At 45.7% G+C, this 13,087-nt stretch overlaps 1 protein-coding gene across 1 annotated transcript; it reads right to left on the reverse strand.

The window, feature by feature from the left end:
* Nucleotides 1-944: 944 nt before the first annotated feature.
* T265_13734 (hypothetical protein) lies at nucleotides 945-10,367 on the reverse strand (the record flags this gene model as incomplete). Its single annotated transcript, XM_009170239.1, has 3 exons — nucleotides 945-1,136; nucleotides 10,100-10,187; nucleotides 10,221-10,367. Coding segments are annotated over 3 exons (336 nt in total), but the record flags the coding sequence as incomplete, so codon positions are not given.
* Nucleotides 10,368-13,087: the final 2,720 nt, after the last annotated feature.

A 13,087-nucleotide genomic window follows, 5' to 3' on the forward strand; every position in this document is an offset into this window, starting at 1 on the left:
CCATAAAACCCCAATGGTTGTGCCAAGCAAACACAATAAGCTCCACAAATCTCTAGAGATCCGAACCCGCGATCTCCCTTCTGGCTATTGTTAGAGAATAAATCGTCTGTCCACGAGCGACTGGTCAGCTGTGTAATTAGTGTCTAGAAGAGATACATCGCCACTCATCCTTCAACCACGCAATTCACATCACGTGTTGGCGTTACAGTGTGTGAGTCATACCTAGGTTTCATCGGCGCGCTTACCGATTTCTGACACATTGTTCCATTATGCCATGAAGAGTTCAGACGAGTGATATCACGAAGGTATCGGAAGGTCTCAGTAAATTACGTACTTTGGAACTCGTTCGCCGAGTACCTTAGTCGGAAGAGTTTGATCATGTAGCAGGTGCTAACGTGGCAGCTTTGGAATATGCATAAGTAGGACAGTTCAGTGTCCTCGTATAGATGCTACGAATTATGATGCGACTCAGTTGCTTGAAAAAACTGCCACATATGTACTGAATAATTCACAAAGTATGGCGTGATGAGAACACAAATTAAGTTCATCTGTTGTGGAAACTACTCCCCTGGGACGACGCTGATATAGTTATCAATGATCCGCGCAATGCTGCTGATTGGTGGAGAATGGGGAGTCAGATACCCAGATGTTAGTCATGTCTGACTGCAAACACAACTTCGGTGCTCACTTTTGGGTATAAACTGAAGGTTCGTGACCAACAGCAGGTGTCACGGAACAGCTTAGAGTAGCCGGCTAGACGACAGCTCATGCTAACAACGATGCTTAGGTCGACAGTATGTAATCTACGTAGTGTTAAAATATGAGAAACGGCACTTTGAGGTGCACCATATGCATTTGAAATCACCACCCATCTGTGTTGTCTTTTGCTTAAGCTGAGTGAAATGACATCAAGACACCCAGCTAGGTAGCGAAAGATACGAACAGGTGCATCAAATGTTATATTGAAGTCAGAATAAACCGAAAATCTATGATACAATGATTGCTTATCCTATGGCCCGAAGAGGCAGGGAAAAATCATTCAATTCGCTCCGCTTTTAATGCTACGGCCCAAACGTGTTCCACGATATCTCTTGGAGTCAACAACTTCTCTGCATCAACGTCGGGTATTTCGAACCCTACAAAAGCGGAGAAACAGGAGTGAGGGCAGCGGAGGACACACCAGGCTGAAAGCGATTTACACTACGATAATCCAGAATATGCAACTATGACTGAAAAGTCTTGATGATACTCTGATTCCGTGGTTGATAACTCAAGAACCTGCAGCCGGGTAATATCAACCCCGTTTTAAACATGCTACTCATTAGTAAGCAAAGTAAAAAAAACTGTGGACATCAAACGGAGTGGCTAGCAAGGGAAGGATTCAGAGTATTGATGTGAGATACCTATTACATATTGCGTTATTAAAAGATGCGTTCTACGAAACCAGAGATGTGGGGCTGTCTTGAAGTGGTAGTGAGCAAGAGTGAGTATTACGATCTAGACTATATTTTTGCTTCATACAAGCGTTTTTAATGAACACACATGACGACCATAACTTTCACGCCTACCTTGACTTCTTTTCAAAAGGGTAAATATCACTAGAGTTCTCGTCATACATGTTGATGATATTATGTTTGCCGTCTAAAAATGTGACGTTTTTCATGAAACCGCTAAACAGTGCCTTGAAAGAGAAAAGTCTTGGGCGTTACATGTTGTTGGCAAATGCGTGTTGTTTACTTCGCATGTGGATGCCGATGGAAAAAACCGTCAGAGCCGGGAAAATAGTTTGTCTAAGGCGCTTGAAAATCTTCCACACAGATTTATTGTTTCAACCCATTCGATAAGTTTGCTATAAAACTTGACGAACTGAGGGGTTGGTGGTCGTCAACTTAAAGAAAGGGATCTGGTGACAATTGTACAAACCACCTGTCTACCATCCTTAAATTTCTGGATCTTCCCCTGTAGGTTAGCTGACTGGCGTAAAACGTGAACTTGCGAAAAACAGGGGAGGGGTCGCACCGATCGAGACCTCCTTGATCAAATATTTGGTCTGTACAAGGTTTTGGTGCTCAGAGGACCGATGATCAGAGTTTTCCTGGGCATCCGCGGTTGAGTTCATAGACGATCGAGCCTTATATGACTGTTTGGGGAGGTATAGGACAGTTGGCAAATTCGTGAAAATATTTAAACACTCTATCAAGAGCTAGAGTGCATACGCGATTTCCCACTGTTTCCGAAGTTGGAAGCAGAGTACACAATGAATGCCCGAAACCCAAGACGCCCTACATTTTTTCACAAACGACATGCCTAGCAAGTCTTTAATCGAAGTCAAGCTTACTTCAGAGCTCAGCTGATAGATTTCGGATTTGATAGTGGTGTACGCTCTGGAAAAGCCAAGCGAATGTTTTCAAATTTTTGTGGTAAACGGCGAAAACTAGCAAACCAAAGCGATATGACATCGTTCCTGCTGCACTAAGCTGGTCCTTCCCAATCACGACAAAAAACGCAATGGCACTCAGTTCACCAGAGAAGCCTCTCTGTAGCTCAATGATATCGAGTTGGGTTGACTCAGAAGCTTCATAACTCAACGGGTACGGTAGTAGTAATGGTAACTTGGATGACGATTGGATAATTGTGCAAGAAGCCATGTTCACAGCCTTTCATACTATCTGCAAGAGGTCGCTTACATACCAAAATACACAATGAGTCTAGCTAAAATCAGCAGCTTTGATTGAAGCAATGTGTCGTGAGTTTTGTGTGCTCATTTTTATACTTACCACAAATACTCGTACCGGACCTTTGTATGTACATTTCAGCCCCCGCACGTTTGTTCTCAGACAAGTAAAAAGTTGCTTATCCTCAAAAACTCGGACTCAGTTCTAATTCGTTCTCGGACACATTCTAAACGTCTCACCACGAAAACTATACCACCAACAAACAACTACATGGACGTGGGCAGGTCCCTCATCACAGAATAATGGACAGTGTAAGGATTCATAGAGAGTCGATGGATCGCACATTCACGAGAAATAGATATAGCTTTTGTAACAAGGAACACCCACATGTGGTTCTAGTTAATCCAATCAACCGGTTCAATGAAGATCGCTGCTAGTGAAATTACTTCCGGAAAAGATAGGTCCTCAATTCATTCACAGAAACGTCGTCTTGAGCGATTGGTTGGACACTTTGGCTCGTCCCATTAACTAAGCTCCAGAAGGACCCAAAGGACCCTTCACTCTTCAGAGGCGGTAAGTCCCTCGTAACTATACTGACGACTTTATTTCAATGTATCTGGGGTGAGGAAAGAATACCAACAGAATGGAGCGCTTTGACGGTGATTCCAACTTTCGAAATGGGGTGCAAAAACATCGTGTGAAAACCACCGTCACATACGTTCAGTCGTCGTGGCTCCCAATGTGCTCTCTGGCATTATTCTGCGAAATTTGGTCCACTAAGAAGTCAGCTTAACGAAAATAAAGCTGTGTTCCCCGATAACCAGGGTTGCATTAATCGTACCTTCATTTTGCGACGGGCACTGGAACTGCATAATTTTTTCCAACGACCTCGGATCTGCGTTTGACTCCGTTGGTCATCAGAAACTGCGACAGCGTCTAGTGATGAAGGGTACCCCTCCTGAGTTGTTGTTTATTATAAAGGCTCTATATGCCTCCTTCCATGGACGCGTACGTGTTTACAACACTCCTGAATTAACTACAATCAGTGGTGTCAGGCAAGGGTGTCCTCTGACCCCCTTCCCTTGGTCAGCGACGCGCTGTTTGAGTCCTCCTTGTGTCTCCAAAACCTCGGGCATTCGCTCTCGGACATTGAGTACGCCGATGAAATTTCTCCCATTGGTTCAGACCTTCCAGAAATTCAAACTAACTTAAACACCGTGAATAATTCTGCTGTACAATTTCGGTATGCACTTTGCAGCTGAAAGTGCTGCTGAGGAGTTGAATAGGATCAAACTCAAAACTCATGCATGCAATTGAACCGGTCGATATTGCGGATAAATCAGTCTACCTGGGCAGGTGCACAATTCCCGATGAACTGGCGAAAGACAAGCTCACTTCCAGAAACGGGTATGCCAGGAAAGTGTTGGCAAACCTCCCACATTCACGGCATCCTCGTGACGTCAGCTTGACTGTCAATGCTGCGGTCCTATCTGTTTTACTCTATGTATCAAGGACGGTTTAGGTGCGTGCGGAAGATCCCCAAAAACTGTTTGACAATAGGTGTCCCCAAGGCACTGTGAGGCTCTGGTGAGGACATCCTACCAGTAGTGCTGAAGTACGCCATGTGGTTCTAGGGGTTTTAGATCAGCTGGTGACACTCCACAGGTAACGCTGGTTAGGTCACGTACTTCGTATACCAGAGGACCGTTTGGCCCGTATAGCCCAGCCTTTTATTAGATAAAGACGATCAAGAGGTAGTCATTCTGTCTTGACAAGGAAGCATGAAAGCCCTCACCAGTCAACTAAGTCGCGTCAGTAAATGTTAATTCGCCGGATGGAAACCGCGGAACGAGACAAACCAAAAGTCAGCGATCCTGACAGATATTGCTGTGTCACGCAGCTGATGGCGGCCTTGCGTCAAAGCTACCGTTTTCACTCGCTGTCATACTGGGCAATAGATGCATTTTCATTCGTGCACATCCTGGGTCATCGCCGCTAACGTAATGCTCTAATTCCATTATTCTCTTTGTTCCCGATGAACGAAGTCGCAGGAACTAGAATAACTGTATAACGGTGCAAGGTTTGTTAGCTAAACAACTGAACTGCATATGCTTATCAGGTTGGCGCAAAAGAAATTGCGTCCTACCTACTGTAAGGCCCATGCTACACCCTCCCCGAACGGTACTTGATACGCAAACATCGTTCTTGCCTAAGTAATGAACAGACTTATAGGTCACCAAAGAGAGCGCTTTTCGAGTTTAAATGTGTGAACAAGATACTTCCATGATATCAGGATCGAAAAGGATGTTGACTTAAGAAACATTGACCCGATCTTTTGATTGTGAAATCCAACGTGCAGAGCGGTAGGACGTTGATGATATTATTTGGACAGTTTGTTTAGCTCTTCTGACAGTGAAACAACCACACCATCGTTTTGACCCGAAGTCGATCTATGGTTGAAGGAACCTCCAAATCCATGGCGTGCAATCACAGGAAATCCCAAGATTTATTTTATCTGTTCTAATAGTGGTGAGTTTTACATACAAGTACCAAAACGCTGGTACCCGGAAGACACCATTCAATTCGACCAGCTTCGAACGAAGTCGGTCACAATCTTAATCTATCTGTATTATGTCGCACAGTCCCATATTTTTCCTCGAAACACCTTTTAGGGTCATCTGAATCCGCAGAAAGGTTTTTCACGGGACCGAAAAAATAAGCGGTTATTCGGGAGCAACGGGACAAAAATACGCTTACTTATGCTCTACTATAAATTATAGCTGTCCCGGGTAAACGAAGCTGGCTGATTTCTCTATGAAAAAGAGACACAGATGCACAGGTGCTGTAGACATGCTGGGAGAATTGCGAAATCCGTCGTACAGCAAGACGTTGGCCCGTTGCTTTTTTATAGACATTGGTGTAGAAATTCAGTTCAGTTTAGTGAGATAGTGGGAAGGGAATTCGTAAGAGAATTCACTGCACTTGAGGGGGTGTGAAGATGTGGCCGGAGCAGCATCTATTCGGTCGAGATTCCGTTTGATTCTCACATGTCCATGCTGCCTCAGGAGGATGAAGAATGAGCGACGCCAGAAGCCTAGTCACAAGGCGAGTCAAACCAGCACTTCTGTGGTTACCTCGTTCCCTGCGGATAGCCTTTCTGAAAATAGGCACTATTATCAGCTCACGCCAGCTATTTTAAAGTCTTTCTGACAGATGGACAGAAATAGGCTAGACATGCACTGACTGAGGAATTCATCGCCATCCTTTAACAGAGCAGGTGGAAGGTCATCAGGGACAGGAGCATGATAACGGTTGAGTGCACATACAATGGGACACTTCTGATGCAGAGGATAGTTCCATTTTCACACTCACCTCTTTGCTGAGGGCTGGCAGTCTGGAATGTTGATAGAAGGTGGCCCACTGAATTGTTCGAACTATTACGCCAGGCGGTTCAAACGTTATCCTTTGCTGGACACCACAGCCATTCCAGCCCGACAGCTTCGCAGACAGTAGGCTCGCGAGGACCAGCCGAGCGGATCAAGTGGAACAGCTTGCGGACATTTCCACCATTTTTGCCTCTTCCATTTCTCCAGCTTTTCGGGTCCACCAAGCTCTCAGTCTGCACAAACATCCAGTTTCACGTGACGTCGGGTTGAATTGTAGTTGTGGCCAGGAGAAATCAGCTACTGGGTCTTTAGTGACGCCACGGTCCTATCAGAGATCCAGTGTTTGAATGAGGTTGCATCGTAAATGGAATATCACACATTGAATAGCGCTTTGGATGTTCCCAGTGGCCGTTGATATCCGACATCGAACCGTCTGGCAGGAGTCCGAGGGGCAGGTTCTACTAGGCTCGTTTGACTTCTGGGTCCACTAGCTTCCGGGTGGCTAGGCGAGATACGCGCGTTTTGCGTAAACCTGCAAGGCGTAATCTAAAACAGCATTGGATAACTGCATGGTCGAAGTTCATTCTCCTATTCCAGAAGGAGCGGCAAACAGTGATCAATCCTTGCCATCGGTAACTGACGGCGATGTGATCTATTTGGATTGGGGACTGATTCGTTGGTGGGCACCATGTCACAGAGCGATTTCCGCTGCAAAGAACAGCCTGTGATCGGCACACATCTGAAGCAGGCGATCTTCGTTGTCCATGAGTCTCGTAACCAACTCAATACGACCACGCAATAGGACTTCAGCAGCGCTTAGCTACCTACCTGGGCGTTCACGTCACCGGCAACCACAATGATGTCCGAGCTTCTGGCCCCTTGTAAAAGAACACTTGCAGCGTCATAGAAACTGTTTTTGGAAGATCAGAGTTATAGTTCGTCGGGGCATAAGCAGACACAATAAACAAGGAGCGAAAGACCTCGCTTCCTCCGGATTTTCAGACGCTACCAAACGAACCGCACAGAGGTAATCATCAAAGGGTATCCCATGAAGTAGAGACGCTTCCGGGCGATCGCTCAATATAGTACCAATGCTGACATACCCAGCAATACGCAGTGGGAAAGTGGTAGAGACAAGAGGGGGGCAATCAGTTCAATCATATTACTTGCGTCCCGTGTCCTTGTCTTTGACACACAGCAGAGGGTATTCAAAGTACGAGCAAGAGTCACTCGTTTTGCTGCTAGCCTTGGTGTGAGAACATCATAGACAGCCAAATATACCGGCTCTTTGGGGTTTGAAAAGAGACTTCGGAGGGTTGTTACTGGAATCGGACGTGCAGAAGCTTCAGCTGAGTGCGATGCACGATATAAGGAAGGTCAGATTCCTGAAAGTAACCCAAGAGCGCCCAGAATCTACTGAAACCCTAAAACTTCACTAAAATCTCAATAGGAAAGCCGGAAAGCATCCAGACCAGACAATCATTCAACCAATTCAGAAAAAGCCCATTAGTGTTGACACGCAATAGAAGCACGACCGAATGTGATCAACTTTCAGGCACTTCACTGGAGCAAAAAAGGTGTTGATGGGTGTTCACTAAATGCCTACCAGAGCGCCTGGATTAATGTCAGAAAGTGCCCTTTACATAGCGCAGGGCCGTTGTAAGTTTTGCCCTCGCTTGTTGGGAATGAAGCTGTACTTTTATCGGTGAACCCTTTTTTGGCACCAGGCACCGGAGTGGAAACAACAGTTAGATGTAACACACGACGAATAAATCAAGCAATCCTAGTAGTAGGACTTGATGAGGGAGTATTCAAATCAGGGTGGAGTAGGCTGAAAGAGAAAACATATGAGTGCAAGGAGGGAGGTGATAAATTGGGACATTCCCACCTGCTAATTACATATTACAATGCGCGATCTCCGGAAGACTAATCCATGTGCCCAAATATCAGTAAAAGCAAGTGAAACCATTTACCCTCACAATTGCAGTTAATTTAAGCCTTCCTATCAGTTATCGGAGTTCTGTCACACCTCCACCAACTCAGTCTCATTCTACCTAATGCGGTACTCACGATTGTCTTCCATCAAACATTTGGATGCGTTAACCACGTACTAGTACATGTATACTACGTGGCTGGTGCAAGTAGTGACGCAAACCAGGGCTACTGCAACCTGAAAAAAATTTGCCTATCTACCCTTCATGATGTAAATAAGTGCGAACTTCTTGATAACCCACCGGCGGATGAGGTAAGGTGAAGATCCACCAAGAGTCTTTCAGCTTTCATTGAGGCCGAATAGAACTCAGTTTATCTTCCCGACAAAGGGGCGTATAATCATAACAGTAAAAGAACTCGGAAACAAAAGGGGGTACAGAACCAGACACGCAGAAAATAAGACTCCGAACATTGCGAAACAGCCTGACCGCAACATTCGTTGGGTGAACCTTTCCTGGTCTTCCTAGTATTGACATGAATGTTTACACATTTGGGGAGTACTCTGCACACAAACGTCGATTTTTTTATCGTTTAGCCGTAGCACCCTTTCGGTGCCTAGCTGCCATGCCACCCAAAAGAAGCACGAGGGCTGGGATACTGCCAGGTTGCCCAAGCCTAGACAGAGGAATTCGAGAGGCAGAGGTCGGGTTCGAACCACGGACCTTCCGGTCAGTAAATTCGCGCTCTTACCACTTGGGCCATCTCGCCCAAACGTCGATATATACAATTAAGAAGCAATGTTTAGATGAATTAATGATAGTCTATATGCTTTAACCATCTAATGACTCACGATGATAACCAAAAACTCCTGTGGCGAAGTTTGACGGGAAGTTGGAACTGGAGGTTAAATTCACCGACTAAATATGGACGAAAAATGGTCTGTGTACTGGTTGGCGAACTCAGAAATGGTGACGCACCATTGAATTTCGGCGAGCATAAGCAAAGCAAGGAAGTGTTTTATATGTACACCGAATCTGAAGACAGGCACATAAACGCGCATACCATTTGGAAGTATGCCTAATTTAGGAAACTACACATGGGATCAGCACATACAAGTGCCATCTGATTTCAAATTTGCAGGATGCTAACTTTGAAGTGATCCACCACCAAGATGTTCTGGGATATTTGGGGCGAGATGACTTGGTGGTTGAAGCGCGAATTTACTGACCAGAAGGTCTGTGGTTCGAACCCGACCTCTGTATTTAGACTTCTCCCATATAGGCTTGAACAACCTGGCAGTATCCTAACCGTCGTACTTCCTTCGGGTGGCCAAGCAGTCAGATACCGAGACAATGGTACAGCTGAGCGACTATTGGTTATATTATCAATGGGAGTGGCACCAGGTACGCTGCAGTGTGGCCAGTGATTTAGCATTAATAACCTGCACCCTGAACAAGTAGTCCGTTTGCAGCAAGCTCAACGACGAACCGCAACAGCCTTAGTGATTTTGAGTATTAGGTGCGTTCCCTGAGGCCTTAACTACTTCCACCAGTATGCTTCAGATACAAGGGTAAAGCAGTCCACACCTCTAGGAGCCTTAGAGTGCTAAAGGGGATACAGGACACATAGCAATCAACACTCATGCGGATGTGGCTGAGCTGGGCAATCGCTTCGCGGCTAGTGACAGAAAATATCCTGGAAATGATGCTTCCGACAGCTAATAAGGCATTTCATGAAGCTGTCGAAGGTGGCACATCGGCGAGGAGGCGACTACATACTGTACAGGCTGATGGATATTGCCAGGGACTAGTCTTCGGTCTGGTCAACGCGGAAGTGCAATTGTTACACGGACAATCCCCCCGTTTCCTAAGGGGAATCGCTGGACTAAGTGGGCGTTTCAAACCAATACTAAGCAAAGCGAAATAACTGCTCATAGTCTTCACAGTGTCCCAAGATTTCGGGTTCTCGCTAGTCACGGAATGTCATTTGGGTTTTTTCCTCAACTCGAAGGGGCTCCTTAGGCCTCGATCACTACACGAATCCTAACGAAGAACGGGCTTTGAGATGGTAACACTGGAATCCATCGGAAACAAGTGCACTACTTACAAAATTCGTTCTCTATTTCCATGATGATTTCAATGTGATCCAAACTGTCCAAACCAAGGTCTTTCATGAAATTCGAATCAAGATTTAGCTAGAAAAGTCATTCAAGGAAGAAACCGGTTACTTTGTCCGCCGGAACTTTGTCAAAGCTATTACAGACAGCCAGCACGCGCTCTTCGATTAACGATGGCGACAAGCCAGCCTTGATGTTGCGGATGCTTGAAGTAAGCACATAACGAGTGGTGTTGGGACGACACAATGTCTGTCCCAAACCTAAGAATGCGGAAACGGTCTGATTGCGGGATGGGTGGGACAGTAGCTGCCTCGGGAGCGACAGCAAACCATGGGTGCGCCGAGCAAGGATACCCAAGTTCAAGGTCATGTTTAGCATTTCAAACTCAGCGCTGCCGAATAGATTCAGTCTCTGCATCTGTGTGTAGGAGGCCAGGGGCATTCAGTCTCGGGCTATCTGGTAGCCCATTTAACCCTTTTTCTGTTTGGTGGCTGAAAATGTGACAAAAGCATGGGTCTCATTATCTGTGGCACAGGGCGTAAATTGATTACACAAACGGAGGTTATATCCAAATATTTACGCATAACTAAACACAGACTAGAAAGTACGTGCAAATTTCTGCACATACGTAATGCACATTGTATCGCAGGCATTATTTTTCCTGTCCAGCGAGGGACATTTGATTTATGCTTTGTCTATTTCCCTAGGGTGTCGTGGACTCTTGGGAGACCTAGTACTTAACTATGCCCTGTTCAGATAGGTTTTGGCCAACAGGTTGTTCACCTTTGAACCAGCTCACACACAGTGGAGACAGAATGGGACGATTTGAAGATGAGAACGCGTACTCTCATTGGGCAAAAGTTTTCTCACTCCGGGTATTTGTTCCGTGGAACTAACTTCCTCCGACGGTTGTCCACGCTCCATCTACTCACGGATTCACGGACTGATATACAGGATCAAGGTTTTCTCTCAGGTTTTCCGGGTGGATTTTGTTTTTGTCATCCAGTGGCTGCTGTTCAACTGAAAAGCTCAAACGGAAAAAGGGCGTAGCTCTGCTCTTTAAGTTCTCAGCACGGGACAGTAAGATTGCCAGGCGAGAATTCGCATAAAAATCGTCTAATGATGATTTAAACAGGGTATTAGATCTAGTGCAGACAACTATCGGAGAGAGATTATTTGGAGTGGTGACTACCTTGAAGGGGAAATTTTTGCCTAATTAGGGCATGCACTTTGTGCCTGAAAATCTCCTTACCCTGTCTCTACCATGTGTTGGCTAGATCAACGGTCAAAAACCTTCGACAACACCTGGTTTAAACAGGGCATAAGTAAGTATTGGGTTTCAACCAAGCCGACAATACTCCAGAAGAAAGCGAGACGCCTTCCGTAGTCCGTGGAATAAAGGCCGGCGATCATTTTCCCGACAGCCCACTGGGCACATTCCTTAAGTGCTACGTCCTCGCGTCTTGAGTGGACATATTCAAGAAGCGGTTTTTTGTGGGTTCCATGTGGTACTTGAAAGTCCATGTGACTATTATTGGAAAAGGTGCGCCAAATCATCTGGAGAACGGCGAATCCCTTTTTAGCCGATTTATCACGCTGCTGTGAGAAGGACGGGTTTGAGGGGGGCCTGACGCTAAAATCATTTTGGCATCTATCCTCGTGAAATCTTGCGCTTCAATCTCACCATACACAACAAGGGCGTTCGCTGAGTCCCCTCCGAATGATATATCGACGCACTTTTAGTCATTCTGAGGAAGGTGCCAGTCCAACGACCACTGCTCTGCAGCGTCTACATTCATTTGAATGGCAGTGGCGTTGGAACCTAAGGATTTCAAGTCGTCCGCAAAAGGTGAGGTGACATCATTAGTGTGTTATTGGGGAGCGTAGTGGTATGTAGCGGTGGGTTAGTGGCACAACCACCACGTGTGAGCCCCATCAGGGTGGCCTTGAAGGCGTTAAATTTACCTACCAGCAAGATACAGGAAGTGTTAGCGGGAGAAGAGTTGCTTCAAGGTTTGTATGAGTAATTGACCAATTTCCGTTGACCTCGAGGAGCAACGGTATGCTACGCCGAGAAGAAGAGAAGCGGACACATTTTTAGTGAAGACCTAGCAAGACTATTGCTTCGCGCTGCGAACTTAAAAACTACACCTTTATTTCGCTTTTCAGGTGAATAGAAGCCGCTGAACGATAAGAACGGATGCAACCCGGAATGGGCGAAATCCTCGATCTTGTGTCTCAATCCGTGAATCCGTAAAACGTCCCGATCTGTTGCACAATTTCTACTTAGATCCCATGAGACGAGTGCGTGAAGCAGTTGAACGTCTGAATCTCCATATAAGGCAAACTAGAATTCGAAAATTATGGTGTCCAATATGAGTCTTTTGTGTGTGGTTTTGATTTAGCTATCCATAAACACGGGCCTGTGTTTCACGCACGAATGTTTGGGAGAAAATCGTGTTTCGCTGGAAATATCAAACTGTTAGCAGCGAGGAGATCTAAGGAGGTATGCTTCAGACTGTGTTCCTTCGTTTTGCATGGTACGCTGATGGGGCTAATAGGCCTTAGCTGCCGGGCAACAAGTGTTCACCGAGTTTGTATGCTGGTGTGACATTCGCCTTCATCCAAGCAGAGAGAAGTTTGGTCTTGTTGAGAGACTGACGTACTTTAACGCAGAAATGTTTTTCAAATGTTAGCGAAGTTATTTCAGGGTTCTTGGATAGACCGCATCTGGCCCCACGCGCTAAACGGGTTTGTTTTTTTGCAGGAGTTAACAAACTTCTACATTCGTGAGGTTCAAGTTGGTAGAGGCTGTTTGTAGGCATGCCTTGCTCCGATCGGATGTGGAAAGTTCGCTGTGGCAGAATGCAGTCCTGCATAGTGTTATTTGTAGGTTTCAGATACCACTATAGGGTTACTCGTGTTGGCCTGGTGGGTTGCAACACGGATTTATTGACCAGGCTCTTATTTTGAATCCA

Source organism: Opisthorchis viverrini (assembly GCF_000715545.1).
Source record: "Opisthorchis viverrini unplaced genomic scaffold opera_v5_97, whole genome shotgun sequence".
NCBI lineage: Eukaryota > Metazoa > Platyhelminthes > Trematoda > Opisthorchiida > Opisthorchiidae > Opisthorchis > Opisthorchis viverrini.